Source organism: Phaenicophaeus curvirostris, chromosome 11, assembly GCF_032191515.1.
Source record: "Phaenicophaeus curvirostris isolate KB17595 chromosome 11, BPBGC_Pcur_1.0, whole genome shotgun sequence".
NCBI lineage: Eukaryota > Metazoa > Chordata > Aves > Cuculiformes > Cuculidae > Phaenicophaeus > Phaenicophaeus curvirostris.
Genome location: NC_091402.1, coordinates 8,197,877 through 8,217,568, shown reverse-complemented (window position 1 = coordinate 8,217,568; position 19,692 = coordinate 8,197,877). Strand labels below are relative to the sequence as shown.

General features: G+C 40.2%; 1 protein-coding gene across 3 annotated transcripts in view; it reads left to right on the top strand.

Annotated features, from left to right (window-relative positions):
- SUCLG2 (succinate-CoA ligase GDP-forming subunit beta) overlaps positions 1-19,692 on the top strand; it is a 220,790-nt gene that overhangs the window by 93,837 nt on the left and 107,261 nt on the right. The window contains exon 1 of one of the 3 annotated variants that reach the window (XM_069866283.1): positions 190-315. The exons of 1 other annotated variant lie outside the window; for it this stretch is intronic. In XM_069866283.1, coding sequence (XP_069722384.1) covers positions 232-315 — 84 coding nt within the window. In that variant the 5' untranslated portion in view covers positions 190-231. Of the gene's footprint in view, positions 1-189; positions 316-19,692 lie in introns of those variants that run through there. One more of the 3 variants, XM_069866284.1, reaches the window with a different exon arrangement.

Genomic DNA, 19,692 nt, shown 5'->3' with positions numbered 1-19,692 from the left:
GAGGAAGAAGTTCTTCATGATGAGGGGGGCGCTGGCCCAGGCCGCCCAGCGGTGGCTGCCCCCATCCTTGGGGGTGTTCCGGGCCAGGTTGAACGCGCTGGGAGCGGCGCGGTGCGGTGGGAGGTGTCCGTGCCCGGGCTAGGGGGTGGAACCGGCCGGGCTCGGAGGTCCCCGCGGCCCCGGCGCTGCGGCCGCTCGCTCGGGCCGCCCCGGGGGCGGGGCGCGGCGAAGATGGCGGCTGCGCTGCTCGGGCCGGCGCGAGGCGCGCTGAGGGACCTGGCGCTGCGACCCGGCCGCCTGCGCGGCGGCTGCCCGGTGAGTGAGCCTCGAGCCGCCGGCCCCGCCGGCCCCAGCCAGGGCTCCGCTCCCCCCTCGGCGGGGCTCGGGAAGGGGACGGAGGCGGCTGCGGTTTCGTGGGGCAAAGGTCTGGCTGCGGCCCCGCTGGGCGCCCCTTGAGCTGAAAGTGCGTTTTGGGGAGGCGGTTCTGCCCCTCTGTTCTTCTCCTGTGAGACCTCATCTGGAGCGTTGTGTACAGTTCTGGAATCCTCAACGTAAGAAGGAGATGGAGCTGTTGGAACGGACCCAGAGGAGGCTACAGAGCTGACCCGAGGGCTGGAGCAACTTCCATGCTAGCACAGGCTGAGAGAGTTGGGGTTGTTCAGCCTGGAGAAGAGAAGGCTCTGGGGAGACCTCAGAGCAGCTTCCAGTACCTGAAGGGGCTACAGGAAAGCTGGGGAGGGACTTTTTACAGGGTGTGTAGTGATGGGATTAAGGCAGAATGGCTTTAACCTGGAGGGGGACAGATTTAGATTAGACATTAGGAACAAATTTTCACAGTGAGGGTGGTGAGGAACTGGCACAGGTTCAAGGCTGGGCTGGATGGGGCTTTGAGCAGGCTGGTCTGGTGGGAGGTGTCCCTGCCCATGGCAGGGGAGTTGGAACTAGGTGATCTTTAAAGTCCCTTCCAACACAAACCGTTCTATGATTCTTCTGATGGCAGAAGCAGCCATCCATGAAGTCACACCAACAACTGAAATGTGCTCTGACATCGCACAGACAGCTGCAAGGAGGATGACAGGTCGTGTTCAGCTGGAAAGTGTGGTGGGAGCTCTGGCTGCCCAGCAGTGTGATGGGAGAGTGAATGGGCCTCCTGGAGGGGCTCGAGTTGAGGAGCTGACTGGAGGTATAATAGTTCTTCATTCTTAATTACAGGATAATGAGGTGACCAGACCCAGTCAGTATGGGTTTAAGAAAGGCAGGTCTTGTCTGGCTAACCTGATCTCCTTTTATGTACTACTTAGTGGATGAGGGAAGGCCTGTGGATGTTGCCTACCTAGAGTTTAATAAAGCCTTTGACACTGTTTCCCACTGTGTTCTCCTGGAAAAACTGTCTGCTCGTGGCTTTGATGGATAAAAGGACCACAGTCTTTGCTGGGTGAAGAGCAATATGAGCTAGCAGTGTGCCCAGGTGGCCAAGAAGTCCAACAACATCCTGGCTTATATCAGAGATGGTGTGGCCAGTAGGAGTAGGGAAGGTTTGTTGCTCTGTACTTGGCACTGGTGAGGTCTTGCTTTGAACCTTGTGTTCACCTCTGGGCCCTTCACTACAAGAAAGACATTGAGCGGCTGGGCTGTGACCAGAGAAGGGCAACTGAACTGGTGAATGGGCTGGAGCACAGGGGCTGTTCAGTCTGGAGAAAAGGAGGCTGAGGGAAGACCTCTTTGCTCTCTACAGCTCCCTGAAAGGAAGTTTTGTTAAGACAGGTGTTGGTGTCTTTTCCCAAGTAAGAAGTGTTAGGATGAGAGGAGATGGCCTCAAGTTGTACCAGGGGAGATTTAGACTGGATATTAGGAAATACAACACCGAAGGGGTTGTAAAGTATTAGAACAAACTGCCCAGGGCAGTGGTGGAGTCACTATCCCTGGATGGATTTAAAAGGTGTGTAGATGTTGTGCTTAGGGGCATGTTTTAGTGGTGGGCTTGGTAGTGTTAGGCGTATGGTTGGACTTGATCTTAAAGGTCTTTTCCAACCTAAATGATTCTGTGATTCACCTCAACAGCAGAAATACTAAAGGTAAAATGAGATATGTATGTTTTAGACAGCTCTGGCGTCTTCAGCAACCAGCCTCATTATCTTGTCTTTTTCTCAGATCAACAGCTGCATGGAGACTTACTTTGGTCCATGCTCCTGAGCATAAATATTTTCTCAGAAGCAAAAGCCCCTGGAGCAAACAAAGCTTACTTCTGGCTGATTCTGCTCTGCAGGTGCTGCTGCTGGGTGGGCTTGTGGCTGCCAGTGTCCTGCTGCGTGGGATGGTGGTGCTGCTGAATGGAACTTGCGTTGTACATGTAGTCTTGTGGGATTTTGTCTTTTAACTTGCGAGAAGTTAATTAGCTCAGTTCTAAATCTCACATCTTTGGTGCTCAACTCTCCTTTTTTCAGGTTGGTGTAGTATTTGGCAGTTCGGTGCAACTGATCACTTAATGTAGCGTGTGTCAGTTTCACATACGCACCCACAGACAAGGAGTGTGTATGGGTGTGGGTATGGATACAAACACCTAGATGTGTACATACATGGATTTATCTGTGTACACACATATATATTTAAATATCTTTGTTTTGATAAGCAATCTTGTTAGTCCGTACAGTGTTTGGTGCATATATATTATAGGGTTCAAGTTGTGTTTTTGCCATCACATCTTATGTGACGCTGATCTACAGTAAGGAACTTGGAGGTGTAACCTCTCTTGTGTGCATCCCTGCTGCTTCCATAGGGCTCTGATGTGGAGGGCTTTTGTAGGGCTTGAGCGTGGTGCCTTGTCTGTACAGAGTCATGTCGGAGTGAGGTGGGGAAGATGCTTTGGCTGAACACTGTTTCAAGCCCTTTCAGTCTGGTGCCACAGTGAGCTTCTGAGGTAGCAGTGGAAACTGGGAGTTCATGGTCTGTTCTGTGATCTCTCAAAGTGTGGAGCGATGCTGTAAGGTACTGCACTGAAATTGCTGAATATCAGCTTAGATTCTCAAGAACGTTCTTGGGATGTTGAGGTGGCCAACTTTTTAAAAACTTTTTTTACTATTTTTTACATGTTACTTATGAAATTGAGATATTGAACTTGTATTATAAGTCACACTATTATTCTGTTTCTGAACTCTGATAGATACTGAGAACATCTCCCAAGATCTGTGCTTTCTAAGTAATCTGTTTTAAAGAACTACATCAATACTGTGTAACAACAAAGTTCTTAATTTTGAAGTAAAATGGTTTCCTGTGGGAAACTCATCATTTTTGCAATACTACGCTATAGACTTTTCATCCAAATAGTCTCCTGATCTTCCACTGGCTCAGACTTTGAACTACAAGTAGGTTCATCAGCCAAAGTCTGGATTTCTGTGTTATGAAGCAAGAGAAAGCATCTGAGAGTAAGAGCCCTTCCATTCAAAGATTTTTCTCGTTTGTATAATTTCCTAAGTAGCTCAGAAGTTACACTGTTACTGTATTTATTCACTATAAACCAGCAAAACCTGTTCTGGAAGCCTCTCCCAATGTTGTGTTCACTGGTAATGGTCTTTCATATGGTAAGGTTATAGTTGAGAAATGTCAGTCTTAAACTTTGTTGTTTTGGTAACCCTGTGTGAGTAGATACTTGATGAGGAGAATATTTCCTCATAACCTTCATGACTTACTGGTGGAGTAGTATTTGTGTCCTTTGTCTGTTGCAAAACTTCTTAGTGTTTCAAAACTGTTGATAATGTTCATGGCTGTATTGAAGCAAGCTGTTTCAGAAGTTTGGTTGTTTACTATCATTATAATCTACACACAAACGTTTTTCTGTGTAATTTCATGTTAAGGGTGGAATAAATGGTACTTAATCCTATCACATTAATACATTTTTATTGTCCTTCTGCTTTCCCTTTGGCACGTCACCTTTTTATAACTGTTAAGCATGTTTTACTCTCTTGACTTTGATATTCTTCGTGCTTTTAGAGTTTAAATCTGACCAGGTGTTTCAAGAAGATAAAAGATAGGTTTCAGTTGTCTGCAGTGCATGTGGACAAGTGTATTTAGACCTGCTCTTACTGGAGCAATATTTGTAAAGAGCTGTGACAAACGCTTCAGGGACTGCTCTGCAGCAGAATTCAATCTTGTTGGCTAGCAACAAATAGGCTCCATTGAAGGCTGTTTATTTGAATGGGAGTTGGATTGGGCCCTTTGGGAGAATGCGGTGTTATCGAAATAGCTTCAGAAGCAGTGGATTTCAGTGATAAATATAAATAAGGAACAATTAAGTAATTTTTTTAAATTTATTCTAAAATGCCTAAGGTAACTTTCCAGTTTTCTAATACAGTGAGCAGATTGACTGGTGCATCATGCAACCCTATCCTAGCCATCAAAATGCCCCTTAGCCCTGCCGTAACATTTCCAGATTTTATACATGTTAAATGTTATGCATATTCAAAAAAGAGGGGAAAGAGTGAGGTTAAACAACATTCCTCTTACAAAACTTACTTAAAGAGGTGAGTACGTGTTAGAATAGAGAACTCGTTTCATCTAGTCAGAGTAACTCTGTTTCTCCTGATGGTGAAACACATTTTTTAGTTTTCAAGGTGAGAAAGAAGCGAGGGGCCCGGATATAATGCTACATTAAATTCAAACTCTGATTTGGTTTTCCTAGTCACCTTTCTCTTTTCTTTTATCAAGTGAATGAGACGTTTCTGATAAGTTAGAATACACTATATATAAGCCTGTGGTTTGTTGGCTGCTGGAGGCTAAGTGAAGTAAGAAAGTAATTTAAAAAAAAAATGGAACATTTATGACAGGGGCAGGACAAGAGGGAATGGCCTCAAGCTCCACCAGGGGAGGTTCAAACTGGACATTAGGAAAAAAATTTTCACAGAAAGGGCCATTGGGCACTGGCAGAGGCTGCCAAGGGAGGTGGTTGAGTCCCTTTCCCTGGAGGTGTTTAAAGGACGGGTGGATGAGGTGCTGAGGGCATGGTTTAGTGATTGATAGGAATGGTTGGACTTGATGATCCAGTGGGTCTTTTCCAACCTAGTTTTTCTATGATTCTATGATTCTATAATGCTGTGTAAATTTAAAATGGGCAACTGTCCAAGGTTGTTCACTGCAGATGCCTTCAGTTCCTAGACATAAATGCCGAGAAAGCCTCATTAATGCTAAACAGAGCAAGTTTTGTCTTTGTTAAGAAGGTGTCAGCGGTGAGTTTAATGATCTTCCAAGCAACAGAAGACATTACTGAAAATAACTTTCAATTCATGACTTCAGAAGCTACTTCAATGCCAAATTCTTATTTCTTACTTGGTTTTATGTAAAGTTCTTAAAAGTTCATTGCAGGTTCAGACTATTTCCCTATTTCTCTTTTCCCAATTGACAGTTTTGCTGTAATTCGAAAGGCTTTACATTTAGAGGCAGGAAATACATGAGCCTGCAGACTTCCACAAACAGTTTTTCTTCTAAGTATCTAAACCAAGTAACTGGAAAGCTGTCTTCAAGCTCTGGACAAAACCAAAATGCCAGCACAAAGCAGGTGTTGAGCCCACTCCTCCCAGTTGGGAATACAGAAAAGTGAAATGAGTTGAGTGTTTAGAAACACTTGGGGTTTGGTATCTACTTAGAAGTAGATAATTTCTCCTCTATATTTTCTCTTCGCTTTGGGAGATTCATTTTCAGAAAAAATTTGAAATGTATTCATTTAATGCTTGGAGATGTAATTCTCCCGCTCACAGATATGGTTCCAGGATTGCTTAGCCCCAACTAATGTTTTTTGCTGCTGTTGACCACACCTGTAGCAAGTGGCTCAGCTCATTGTTGCTTCAGGCATTCTAGTCTTTCTCTGTGTGATCACAAACCCTAGGGTTTTTCTCCAGAAAACTCCCTTCTTCAATACTCTTTGCTGAGAAAGCCAGTTTCTAGCTGTATATATACTTATTTCTTCCTCTCTCTGTAGCATTTTAATAAAACATGGGACATAGAAATCACATTATCTGTGCAACTGATAATGACAGTAACTTTGGAATTGGTAATTAACCATTGATCCATAATTAATAGCTGGCTATTGATCTTATTTTAACTAGATAACACAGCAGGAGTAGGCATGAAGCTGAGAAGTTGAGGTTGACTATTGGGAAAAATTCCTTAATAGTGGCGGTATGCAGTGCAGTTGAGTAGATGCTGTTGAAGTGTCTGTTTGAACAGTAGTTAAATCAGATTCTAAACCGTAGGCTGCAGCCCTGCTTTAATATGGTAATAAGGAAATAAGAACTCAAGATGGGTGATTTTTCTTGTTTTGTGGCATTATGCTGATAGCGATGTGCTTATATAATTAGTGGCTAAATGTTGACTGTGAATGAATTGGAAAAATAGCAAGCATTTGTACTTATTTGTTTAAAGACTTTTTAAAATCCTTAGTAAAACTTTTTTGCTGATAGCACAAAATATATTCAGTCAACAGAAGTTTGAGTTTCTCTTTTTGTTTTTTTTAAAAGCTGCTGGTTTGTTGAGCAGTTTTACTCGTGAGCTTTTTTCCTTCTTAGTCTCTGTCTGGTCTCCTTCTGCTTGCTTATGGGTTTCCTGAACTGCAATAGTTTGTATCTGGAACTTGAATTACATTTTATTTCTGTGATGATCCTATAGTGTATAAGCTTAGAATCTAAAATCATAAAGCTCTAGGCACTGTCCTTGCTGGGCATGAGTGTGTGTTGGGCTATTTCAGTCAGACTGTTTTGTTTAAGAAAAGCACTTTAAAAATATTTTGTGAGTGATACATTATTATTGTTATTGTTATTATTATTGTTGTTGTTATTATTATTTTGGTTGTTGTTGTTATTATTATGGGTTTATTTCCTTGCACATTGCTAGTGCTTGGTGGCAGATCAATTTCAGTTCAACCCCTTTGCCTTTAATTTGTGCAGTAGTGCTTTATTGATTGGCCCTAGAGAGCGAAGGAGTTTAGATTTGCCTCTGTCATTTGCATCTTGTTATAGTTAATGATTTGGATTTTAGTTTTCTGCTCTTCATAATGAAAAGGTATAGATTTGTGTTGTTTACAAGAGAAAGACCAAAGGTTATGTGCATGTCCTTATCAGCTAAATTGGCTTGTACATGAGGCATTATAGATGTTGCAACTTTACAATGTACTTTCTGCATTTGTAGAGTGAAGATATGACTCTCTATCAAGTGCTTAGGCATTTTAAGTTAATAAATTTGGCAGTTTGTCTGTTCCACCTTCTTTAAGATAAAATACTTGCCTTCAGGTTTCAGTGGGCTGTAATTCGGTTTGAAACAGAAGGGTTATTTCATATTTTAGCAATTAAACTGTAAATGGAAGAGTTTTATTTGTCTGAAAATGGAATGATGTTGTCAGGCTACTAGTAGCAGCAACTTTAAACAACCATTCATACAGTGTGCGTTTAGAATACTTCTGGAGCAATAAGCAAGCTCATGGGAACAATAACTAGGAAAGATGAAAAATGGCAAGGTTATTACAGTGCTAGATGGTCACCAAGGAGTATAAGCAATGAGCAATAGTCTCAATTTGTGTCAGGAGGAGAGAGAATCACTGTAGTTACTTCACCTGTGGTGTCCAACTCTTGTCCTCCTCAGTTCTTTGTGAAATGCACAAGTTTAGTAGGAGTTTGCAGAAGTGGAGCATTAAGGGAGATTTTTGTTTGTGTTTGATAGGTTTATCTGATTATCGAAGACATTTGACTGAAAAATATGAAACTGCAAATTAAAAGCCAGACACAAATTACTAATGGAACACTCAGCATTCTTTTGAGATCTTTCTCTGAGGGATGCATGGACAAAAGAATGGCTTCATTTGATATCTGCTAGTTTAGTGGCAACCAAGAAAGCAGTCACTGCCTTGGGGGTTGGGATTCCTCATACAATGTTGGTATGAAAGTGTCTGTGAAATTCCAGTTACGAGAAATATTACATGTGCAAATTACAGATAATAATGATAGTTTAAGGTAAAAGATACAGATAGGTATTTGTGAAAATTGAACATGAAAGGGCTATTAAAAACAACAGAAACCTATTGTCAACAGATTACTTGCTTAGATTTTTAAGGTCTGAAGATGGCACAAGGAATTTATTTTTCCTGAAACTTTCTAGCTTCTTCAACTCTGCCACTCCAAACACACCGGAGACAGTGAATCTATTTAATTGAATTCTGTCATGCAGAATTTCAGTCTCTTTTTCAGTTTAATGGCTCAGATTAAAATAATCTCAAGTAATGCCATAAATTTTGGGGATACAGGAACTGATATTTACAGCTTGCTTTAAGCATGATGTGAAATGTTACATGAGAGCAATGGGAATGCAAGGAGCTCCATCTAAGGAGGGACAGTGATTCAGCTGAGAGCCTGTGGGTCAGGATTAGCAGGCAGACCAACATCGTTAATGCTGTTATTCTACATTTGCTACAGACAGCTTGATCAGTAAGAAATGAAGCTGCAGACAACTGGAGGAATCCTCACGTTAGCAGGCCCCGGCCCTCACAGGGGACTTCAGTGACTCTAGTATCTGCTGGAGTGGCCGTGCAGCAAGACAGAAGTAATCCAGGAGGTTTCAGGACAGCGTTAATAACAACTTAGCACATGGCTGAGGAACTGACAACAGAAGACACTACTGGATCTTGTGCGTACAAATAAGGAAGAACTAATTTTGGATGTGAAGATGGGGGCAGCTTGGGGAAATGCCTGACTAGCCTAATAGCTGCCTCTGGTGAGGTGACTGGCTATGTAGTTGAGGGAAGAGCATGGATGTTATTTATTTTGATGCATACAGCATGGCCTATAATAAGGTACTTGGAACAAGGCTGAGAATATTCCTAGTTCCCTTAATCAGTGAAGTAATGCCATCGTCTTTTGGGCTTGGAAGTTCTGTTCCATTGGATTAAACCTCCTTTGCTTCTTCTACCACCATATAGTCAGGCCCTATGTTTCAGTAAGTTTCGGTGCCATTCAGTACCATCCATGTTCTGACTTGAGTTGTTTCAGACTATATTTAATTTACGTGTGATCTGTTATGACTGTTTATATTGTTTATATGCAGATACATAGATCTTTTTATGTTAGGGGTCAACCAAGAGTAGAAAAATCCTGGTGCATAACCTGCCTGTTTGGGATTTTTCCTATGTCCTCAGTTATTATATCAGTGCAGTGCTAATGGAGAGGTTATGTTAGTCAGTCCATTTTCAAAATCCTCCTAATGCCTGATAGTCTGTACAAGGTGACTATTACAGGGCAGGCAGAGGTGTCTTTCAGGCGGAGGAGTGAAGAGTTTAAAGTTCTCTACAGTCTTGCAGCCTGTTACAGGTTAAGAATTGTTGTCTGGTCATGGGCTGTATTTTTTTCCACTGGTGCAGAGATGTCTTGTCCCACACCACATTGGTAGCATCTGTTCAGAGTGAAATAAAATGAAATTTTTATCATTAAAAGGCAAAATACATATTTTTAAGTCTCTGACTTCAGTAATACATCTTATTCCTTTGAAGGGCTAGTAACAGGGACATTCTGAAAGCCCATCCATCAGAGCCTGTTGTCTAGGATATTTTTTTAGACCAGTCCTATAGCAGTGGGAGATTTGAGGTGGGGGAGAGATGTCTCGCTTGGTGTTCATCACAGAGGAGCCTAGGGCCAGGAGGAACACTTGGGAATTTCTGGCCCTGCAGAGCTGGCACTTCCAACTTGTGTGGGAGGTTGGCTGAAGGGTTTCTGTCAAGTTACAGGTTGGATTTCTGCCAGCGACTGAGGGCTTTTTTCATTACTTGGCTGCCTTGTAAAGCAGCCATTTGGGGTCAGCCTTGGCTTTGCCGGTGACCTCTGTCACTTAGTGCCTGATTACTGTTATCAGCTGGCAGGTAGGCAGCAGTTTTAAAGAGCTGCTCGATGAACATGCTTCTGATGAAGGATTGTTCTCCCCTACTCGCTTTGCTCACTGATTAGCTTTTACTGTGCACCCAGCTTCCACATGTCTGCAAGTTTCAGTCATTCCAAATAGTAGAGCACAGGTGGTGAACACATCTGTGTTTCTGGGAAGGAATAAAGGATTGCTCTGTTTTTGGGATGACTTGAAATATTTTCATTTGACTGGGAAGTTTAATGAGTGATGTTAGGAATGCAGAAATCTGCTTTAAGGTTGGAGTCTTTGATAATGAAGAGAAGTTACAGCTCATGTTGACCTAGGCTTGCTTTGAGGTTTGTGAATGGCACGGGGATGAAGTTCCAGTGTGAATAATGGAGAAATATTAATAAAGAAATGACCTGCAAAGGAAGGAAAGATGTTCATAACTTTTGGCTTTCTATTAAAAGCATACTTTCATCAATTTATTCTATGGGAATATCTGCTTTCTCCCTAACTCTGCCAAAGCAGCCAGAAGACTGTCTTTCCCTTGTATGTTTGTTCCTTTGAGTTTGCTTCATGTCTGTCAAAGTCAAATAGTCTAATTGAAAACAAGATTGTTTAACATAAAATTTGTGAAGCATTCTGATTATATAAAAATTGTGTACCAGGTTTTTTTTTCCTTTTTTGTGCTTCTAGGGTAGAAAGTGTTACAGTCCCTTCTGTACTAGCTTGATAAACCAGCTATTACTTAAAGCACACCATAAAACTGCTTCTGCTGCTGCTTTTGTATAGTTCTTTATTCTACTGCTGTGGGCATTTGTATCCTTACTGATTGGAAGTGCTGTGCTGTGTAGTGCTCAGTCATAACTTTCTGTGATGATGTAATTAGGTAGCATGGAAATTATCATGATTTGACTTTGAGTATTAAAGAGCTGCAACAAAAAAACTGTGATTGTTTCATACTTGCCTCTCCATGATGAGACATGGAGCTCAAACTGCCTAAACTGGCATTTTAATGGCATTTTTCTTTAAATATCAGTGAGAAAAGTATTCTTCCAGTGTGTAGTAGGTGTGAAAGTTTTGATAGATATGATTACTTGAGTCAAGAATCCAGAAACATTTCTGATCAACCCATTGACCATGCTTCAAGTTTCATGACAATTCAGGGATCTTAATTAGGATGAAGTGTACAAAATTCAGTAGTGGGAATAGTTTGAAAAGCATGATCTCTATCTCGTGGTCGGTGGTAAAAGGGGTTTAGAATTACTTTTTTCCTCGTTATATTTAATGTTTAAGGCATTTCTTCATAGCTGCATAAATGTATAATTTTTATCTTGTAAAAAATTAGGAAGTTAAACACTTTGGGATCAGAACAAAAATATTAAATTTCCCCTCAAGAAATTTAAAAGAAAAGACTGTTTCTGATTTATGTGGAGAAGATAGCTCATTTCACTTCTTGAGTACGTGGTGCATATCACCAAGAATCTTCTTTCATTTGCAAAGGCAAGGTGTATGTATTATGGTGTTTTCTGCAACTGATTATGCTGTTGTGTACGGTAGTGAGTTTATTTTTATCAGATACTTCAAAGCTCTTACTTTTTAGGTCAGGGAAGTATGCTTTTCCTGAAGCTTTGAAGTTTTAAATAAGCAAAATGAACATAATTTGACTAAAATTAATTACTAATGCAAAGCAGTGCTGCTGATGGCTAGCACATTGACAAAAGCAGAAACTGAATCTGTAATTTCATGTTCTTGTTTCCTTTACCCAAGCAAAGGCTCTGAAAATTGATTCCGGAAGTGTAAAGCTTCTGTAGAATAAAACAGTATTAATAATGCTTCTTGGGCACATGTAGATATATAATATGAATTTTTAATACTGCTTTATTCTGTTGAAGTTTGGTTAAAGAATAAAGAAAAAAAAAATTGCAAATGCTTTCTAAGGTAAGTGAGGAGGGCACGTTCCCTACTGAATTCAAAATTGCTTGCCTCTTTGCGTAGACTGGCATAATCTTGTTTGGATCAGCTGCTTGTTTTGCTGGCATCTTGTTGGTTGTGTGACCTCAGGCATGTTGTATAAACCAGAAAGTGTTGGGTAATCTCATAGAACAAGGAGCCTGCCATGTTTCAGCAGCGTTTTCATGAGTTGCTCAGATGAACTTCAGTGAGCTTTGAGAATATGCAACAGTGCCATTTAGTCTTAAAATGCTGAGCAGAATGCAGTAGAGAAGTTGTCACTGAATTTGCAGCAGTTTCTCTTTCGGTGTTTGCATGTAAATGATCGTCTAGATGTTCCCCTGGGCAGAGGTGCAGGTTGTCAGGGATTTGGCTGTGTCCTGCTTAATTTGGAGGTCCATCTGTAACAGGCTGATGAAAATGACTGCTGAATGATAGGTTGGCAAGCTATGGGAAATGGAGTAGTGAGGTCAGGGTCTTGCTGTCTAAGATGTCCTTTCCGCTGTCTCCTCTTTCACTTTTGAGGACTGCAGTCCTCGCAAAAACCATAACCACAGACACCCAGAAGGATCATCCATGTGGTAGCTGCTAGGGTCTCAGTTGTAGCGCACAAGGATGTGGGCTCAGATTCTGGTTTTCTGAGATAAGGAGAATAAGGATGACAGAAGGAGCTGAAGTCTGACCCTGTGCATGTTCCTGGTAGTTTACAATGGAGCTTAGTGGGTGGGAGAGTGTATTTACAGAATAGCTGTCAAAATTCCTGTGTGTAAGCAAGCTGTAAGTAGGTCTATAAAGTATATTAATTATTGGAGACTTTAAATCTGCAATTAGTGAAGGACTTGCTTCAAGTTCGTTCTTGTCTTTGCTTCCTTGCATGAGAAGTAAACAGAAAGATAAATCAGAAAGCTGAGTTTATAAATGTGATTTAAAGTCTTATCAGAACAGAATTCTGTTGGGTTTTTTTATCCTGTCTTCTGCAGTGTGGGAACATCACACCATGTTCTGCATCGTTTCCAGGGCAGTGCAAAGGTTAAGCTTGGGATCAATCAGTTTGCAATCGGACTGATTATAAAGGAGCAAGGACTAGTAAAGATAAAATCAAAAGAACATTGTAGGACAGAGAGGTGTAGAGGGGGGCGTTCTGTTACCCTTGAAATAAAAAGGTTTGTTGCAGTAGACAGCTAGCAGGAATGTTCTGGAGAACTATTAATTATGATTTTGTTAAATAACAAAAATTTTTGTTAAAATATTTTGTTAAAATAACAGGATTTTCAGCCCCTCTTCCACTCTGAGTACATTTACTAAGAGACTGGCAAAGCTGTAATAATTCTTACCATTTTATCTGTAAAACTGTGAAATATCCAAGACATAACTGAGATCTTTTCAAAACTTTGTGGCTTTCATGTGCATATTGTTATGAGTTAGGTGAAAGGGAAAGGTTCCTAAATTGATCCTGTTCCATTTTTTTAATTCAGTTTATATGGCTTTGTAAATCTGCATTTGTGAATTCTGAATAACTGTGAATGAGTATGGTACTGTTATCTTAGAGTCCTCTTATGTTTCCATGGTACTTGTTAAAGCACAGAAAAATTATACTGTTTCACGTTGGAGCCACTGTGGAAAGATTTAGAAGGTGAGTTTTAATGAAAGAGATAAATAAAGCCAAGAAAGTCTTGACAGCATCCAGCCACTTCAGAACTGATGGGCACAGTCTTGATGTTCCTCTTTCCCAGCCAAGGGAAACCACAACTGAGAGAGGGAAGAAAATGCTGAGTCAAAAATAGAGGGGTTTTGAAATATCCTTATATATTTCCACACAGTATATTGATTAATATGTCATTACAGTTAAATATACTTTTAGTGGCAGGGAACGTTGGTTAGAAGTGGAAGAGGTAAATCCTCAAGAGCATTTTACATGTTTATTAATGAATTAATTTGAGCTAGCAGGTAGTGAATGAAATGTTCAGGCCTCTCCAGTCATGGTGACATTAGAGTTTTAACCTTAATCTCAACTGGAGCCACATTTTTTAGATTCAGATACCTTGCAAAGTTGGCAGTTCAACTAGTGAGTGAGTTTAGGGAAGGTTCACCCTCTTCACTCGGGGAGCTGGGGGAGAGCAAGAGAGTCTGATTCATTACTTTAGTCTGGGGTCAAACCTAGTAGGCTTATTTCTTTAGTTAAATCATTGACTCTTTCAGGTTAATTTTAACATTCAGGGTAGGCTGTTCAGGTTGAGGCTAGAACTATTCTTTTTCTAAATGGTTTCTGCAGGATCGTACAACTTTGAACTGTTCTGTATTACACATAAATGTCAGACCTTCTTACACTGACTTAAAGCACACTCTGCTGCAGTCTCTTGTGTCTGGCTCTGTATTTTCTCCTGAAAAAGCAGAAGCATGGCTTATATGGCCATGTTATGGTTGAAGAGACAGTTTTTATTTCCTTCTTAATTTAGGAACTTAAAATTCTTAGAAGATAAAAATGAAGCTAAATGTAGCCCAACACAAGCCAAGTGAAATTAGGAGTTGAAAGTTTAATAGCTGCTTTTTTAGGGCCGTGTTGTCCTGCACTAAATCTGCAGATGGACAATCTTTTACTGCACTGTTCCTGTAGATAGGTTAAAATTTATGAATGAAAACAACAACAGAAAGGTACAATAAGTGTCTATGTGGAAAATGCAGAGTACCACATTCTTCAGTGTCCCTGATCCAAGTTCTTCAACCTCTGCCCTGCTGAGCTCAGTGGAGTTGGTGTATAATCTCAGACAGTTTCTCAGTCTCTACCTGTTTGAGCAGACCTCTGTTAACATGTGACTAGTCCAGCATGTGCCTCTGCAAAGATTTATGAAGCACTGACACTTATATGCCAGATAGGCATGTTCTCTCAGCTGTGTTCTGGAGGTGCAGAATCCTGGGCTACAAGTTCCCATGTACATAAGGGTGATGTTTTCTGCTGTAGCAGTCAGTCTGTAGGTCTGTACAGTTCTGAAGACTTGTGCCTTTTTCAGAGAGCTCATCCTGAGGATTCACTCACTACCAGGCTTTTATTATTCCTTTAAATAGTGTACAATATGTTCTGGTTTAATTTGTTTTGAAACAATTCAGCCGTACTTTATAATGCCTTATGGAACTCATCGATACTGCCTGTATATCTGTGTAATAAGAGTTCAGTAAATTAGCATAATCATTAAACAAACAAACTCATTCAGTTAGTAATTGGTGATTGCTTGTTTCTCAACAAACAAGTGATGTCAACTGGCATTTATTTGTTTTTAGCATGCTTTGTTATCTACAGGTAGGTAATCTGTAGTTTATATTCTTGCTTTACTGTATTGCATTAGGACTATCACGGCTGCCTGGTAGCTTCTCTAAACTGAAAAAGATGAGATAACTAAATATACCTTCTTTAGCTTTTCAGTTAAAAAAGCTTCTTTTTCCAAAATTGACATGTTACTAGTTCAAGAAGGCTCTTCCCTTTTATATTTTTTTGATGTTTGTCGTAGTCTTGATGTTTCCTGCTGTGATGCACTGTGATTCCTGCCTTCCTATCTCTGTTTTGCAGTGACTCCTATTAAAGGAGCCTTGCAACAATACAAGAGAAATTGGCTTTTCCTTGAACTATGTGAAAGTCTTCAGGGGAAGATTTAACTAAACGCTTGTATGGATTGCATGAAATAGAATTAAAATGGTGACACAAACACATAATATAGAAATTTAAAAAAATCTTTTGACTCTTTTAAACTATAGACTTCTGAACTGTATCTTCTGGAGTGTTACTGCCCTCTACAATGAATCCCAGAGAATTTGAGTAATTGCTTCAGCAGGAAATCTGCAGTTGAGTTGTTAGCATGCAATTCCATGTTGTCTTCCCCGGGCTTGGTTTGCGAGAGGCAGTGTGGTCTGATGTCCCTGCTGCCCTTTTGTGAGAAGGGGGATCCTACCCTTACTGCTGCGTTACTGATGTCTCTTGCACTGGATCTTGTCTTCACCCAGTCCTTTGGTGGGCTGAGTGGTGGAGCTAAGTGGGCAACAAAAGAAATTTTCGGCTGGGTAAACTCTGCTTCTGACTTGAGAATGCAAGGGATGGCACAGGGGTGAGCAGCCAGGGAGCTGTGGTGGCAGCTTGCCTCTGGGTTGTTTGAGCAGAGTGGGAAACCACAGCCCTGCAGTAGTGACTTCTTCAGTATTTTGGCTTTGAGGTTTCAAGTGATAGAAAGCACTTAACTGTTGGAGAGGCTGTATAGCTGTGTGAGGGTATGTCAGCAATATGTGGGAGAGTGGTGATGAAGTCAAACTAGTGCCAGCTTTGCTTGGAGAACTGCATAAGGCAGACCACTGTAATGCAGCACTGGATTTCTTGGATTGCAGAAGCACTCAGGGAGCAGTTGGTTGATTGCTTGAGTGTGCTGCTATGTAGATGACACTAAACTGCCTATGGATTGAGCTGACACGCTTCTCCTTCAGTCTAAGCATGACTTAAGGGTGGATTACTGTTTTCAGAGGCTTCAGAATGCTTGTTTTGGAATAAGCTCATTTAGGTAATTGAAAAACAATATTAAGGCAACACTGGGCAAAGATTTTGCGAAATAGGATTTAACTTTGGGCTTATCTATCAAGATTTTTCTCACACAACGTGATGGCTAGATTTTCAGTAATGTGGACTTCTGAGCAGAAATGGTTGCCTGCTTCACTCTTCTGATATCTTTAAAGTTTGCATGCTTAAACAAAACTTACACTTTCCAAGCTCTTGGCAATCCTCTGAACTGTTTGTCTGAGTCTTAATTTTTGTAAATAATTTAACAACAGAAATCATAATCACAATATTATCCATGTTTGTGTTCCTTTTTTATAACGTGTTTTTTTTTTTTTGTGCATGTGAAGAGAATCATTTTGTTAATTAGCACAGACATCTTGTTTTGAAGATACATGTAGCTGTTAACAATTGTAATAATTATCCACCAGAACAGGCTTTCACCAGAACAGTCTAGCTTTGCTAAACAACAGTATAATGGCATATTTAATGTTTGTTTTTTTTATATGAAGTTGAGAGGTACATAAACCTTAAGAGCAATGACAGATTTCACTTATTCTGAAAAGCCAGTATATGGTTCAGTAGTATGAAACTGTAAATTGCCCCTGCAGTTTATTGATCAAAATGTTGTAGCTTTTGAAGAATTGGGTTCTCCTCTCTGAGACAAACTGCATTTTACTGCTCGAGATATTTTGTGTGATATATTTCAAGTAGTGAATTTGGAACAAAAAGGCTGTAGGGGTTAACTGGAGCTTGTGTTGCCTTTGTTTTAATCCAGTTCCAATTTGTAGGAATAAATAATGGAACTTAACTCTTAAAAGACTTCAGTCATCCCTGTGGAAGATTTTAAAATAAATGCTGTTGTTCAAGGTCAAGATTGCTTATACTGTTTTGGTACAAATTATAACAAGAAATAAACAATTCCTACCTGCTGTGGACAAAAGCATAGAAACTGTGGATTTGGCAGGAAAATATTCAAGATTTCTTCCTAACCTAGCTCACAGAATCCGTTTTATCATCTATAAATATATCACAGAAGTCTAGATTGATGAGAATGGTCGTTGTTGGATGAAGCTGATGGTCTCTGTTGATACCAAAGGACCCACTGCCATATTGCGTCCAGTCTAAAGTGAGCAGTTTGGCATGTTGCTGGAAGGTGGTTTCCGCTGTGGCTTTTAAACAGGATGGTCTAGATGCTAACTCCTGCTTTGGAAGATGAAAATTTCTCCTTTGTGTTAGCCAACTGGATGTTACGTGGGAAGGACATTGACCACATGTTTTTTCATAATATGCCGATAGTTATGGGGCTTTAAGCCTCTTTGGACAGAAGGGGGTGTGCAGTTTGATTTGCCATGGCAACCTTGTAACCAATCAATCTTACCAAGAGTCTTTCCATTTTCTTTTGTGCTTGGAATGCTTGCTTTCATACAGAGAAAAGTGTAATCATCTCTGTATGTTTGCTTTTTATGACTTATAGTTGTGATAAACTTTTCCTGTTAAGTGTGGTGCTTTTTAAAAAAAAAAAAAATTGTTTCTTGTCAGACTGACTCTACGCATACTTATTCTTTATGTCAGCACTGCCAGCAAACTGAAGTAAGTGCTTTAGTTTGTTTTCAGTGGCCTGTTTGGTATATTTCAAGTATATGACCTAATAAAATGTGCCAGCACCCGAGGTGGTTTATATGAAGGTACACATTTAGTTGTATTTCTGATGGTCCTTTTTTGATAGGAACTTCTCCTACAACTTTGTCGGTTGTGGTAGCCATCTGTCAATAAATATAATAAAGGTTTATTTCTTGTATTGATGAATGGTATGCTGTTTTATTACTGTCATCTTTGTGGATCTGATTTTTCATATGCGCTTGGAATTGTATTACAGGTTAGAGCACACAAATCGAATAAACTGGGATGCTGAGAATGTGTTGGGTAAGCAAATAGTTTTTTTAGGTTAGATACTTTTAGATAAGATATGCTAAACGCATTTCCTTTTTATTTGGGGTATGGGATGCATCTAAAGGACTTTCTCATAGACATCACAGTTTTTCTTCCCCAATAACTTAATATCAGTGTAACTATTGCAGTAAGACCGTATGTATAAGACTTGATACTATATACGTTCATTCAGAGATTAGTTGCATTGGTAGAGCCGTCTTATACTGGCATGGGATCCATTAGTGTGGTTACAGCAACATTGCCTCACTGAAGCAGCAGAAGAGGAGGAAAGTAGTAGGCTTTTATTTGACCAGCTATATTAGGTGGTCTGAAGAGATCCATCTTTGTTTCATGATGTTAATGCTGGCTTTCATGCATACTATGAATGGAAAAGGAATGTTTGATGTTACAAAAGAAGCATGTCTTCCTCTTAACAGTTGTGCAATAAAGTGCATTAAGCTAGGTTAATATGGACAGTAGTGCTGCTTAAATTACATGGCGCTGTCAAAGGATGTTCAGGTATCCCAGAAATTTGCTTAGTGGTAGTGGCGTTGGTTTCATTTATTTTAATCATACTGATTATCACTGGATTCTCTTCCCCTCAAATTATTTGGCATTATTGCAGAAGTACCGAGTTGAGGTGAAGAGACTTGCTAAGAGAAAAGAGGTGTTTAAGGTTAGGTTTGTTTTTTTAGCGGCATTATCTAGACAAGATCACTAAACTCAATGTGGTAGAAATACTTGGTCAATGTGGATGCTTAGCTAAGGTAGCTCCATGTGGACTTAGGCATGAAATTGCACAAAAGCTTTTGAAACTAATTTTCTAAGGTCAAAAGGTCTTGGCTGAAACAGAAATTATAATTTGAATCTTTGGTTGTTTGTCAAACTTGACCTTTGAGTTCTTTTTGGCAGTTTCTTCATATACTTGTTATGGAAGAGAGTTAAGCAATTCATTCATGTTTTAAGAAATATGTGGTGCTTAACAGTTAGAATTCTACAGATGGGTAACAAGGCCTGCCTGAAAAGGCTGCTTTCCAGCCCTTGTTGCTGTTTTAAAAAATAATTTCATTTTGCTTTTTGGAGGAATGCTATCTTCTATTAGGGAGCTTGTTACTGAGTTGAAGCACAAGTGCCAAGTTCCAGCAGCTGGGAATACTGCTGGCTGAAAATGTTCCCATCACAAGCCTCAGTTGTTCTACTGTGAGTTGATTCAGCTTCAGAAAACCACTGATTTTTTTTAACATAAGTGCATGTCATCGTGGTGTTTTCTGCATTGTTTTTCTTGCCTGTAATGATCTTTGGTACCTGGGGTGTACCTGTGCGACAACAGTATTTATGTGAAATCACTCCGTCTTTGACTTGGCCTTAGGAGTTTTATCAGAGAGGCCATAGAATGAAAAAACATT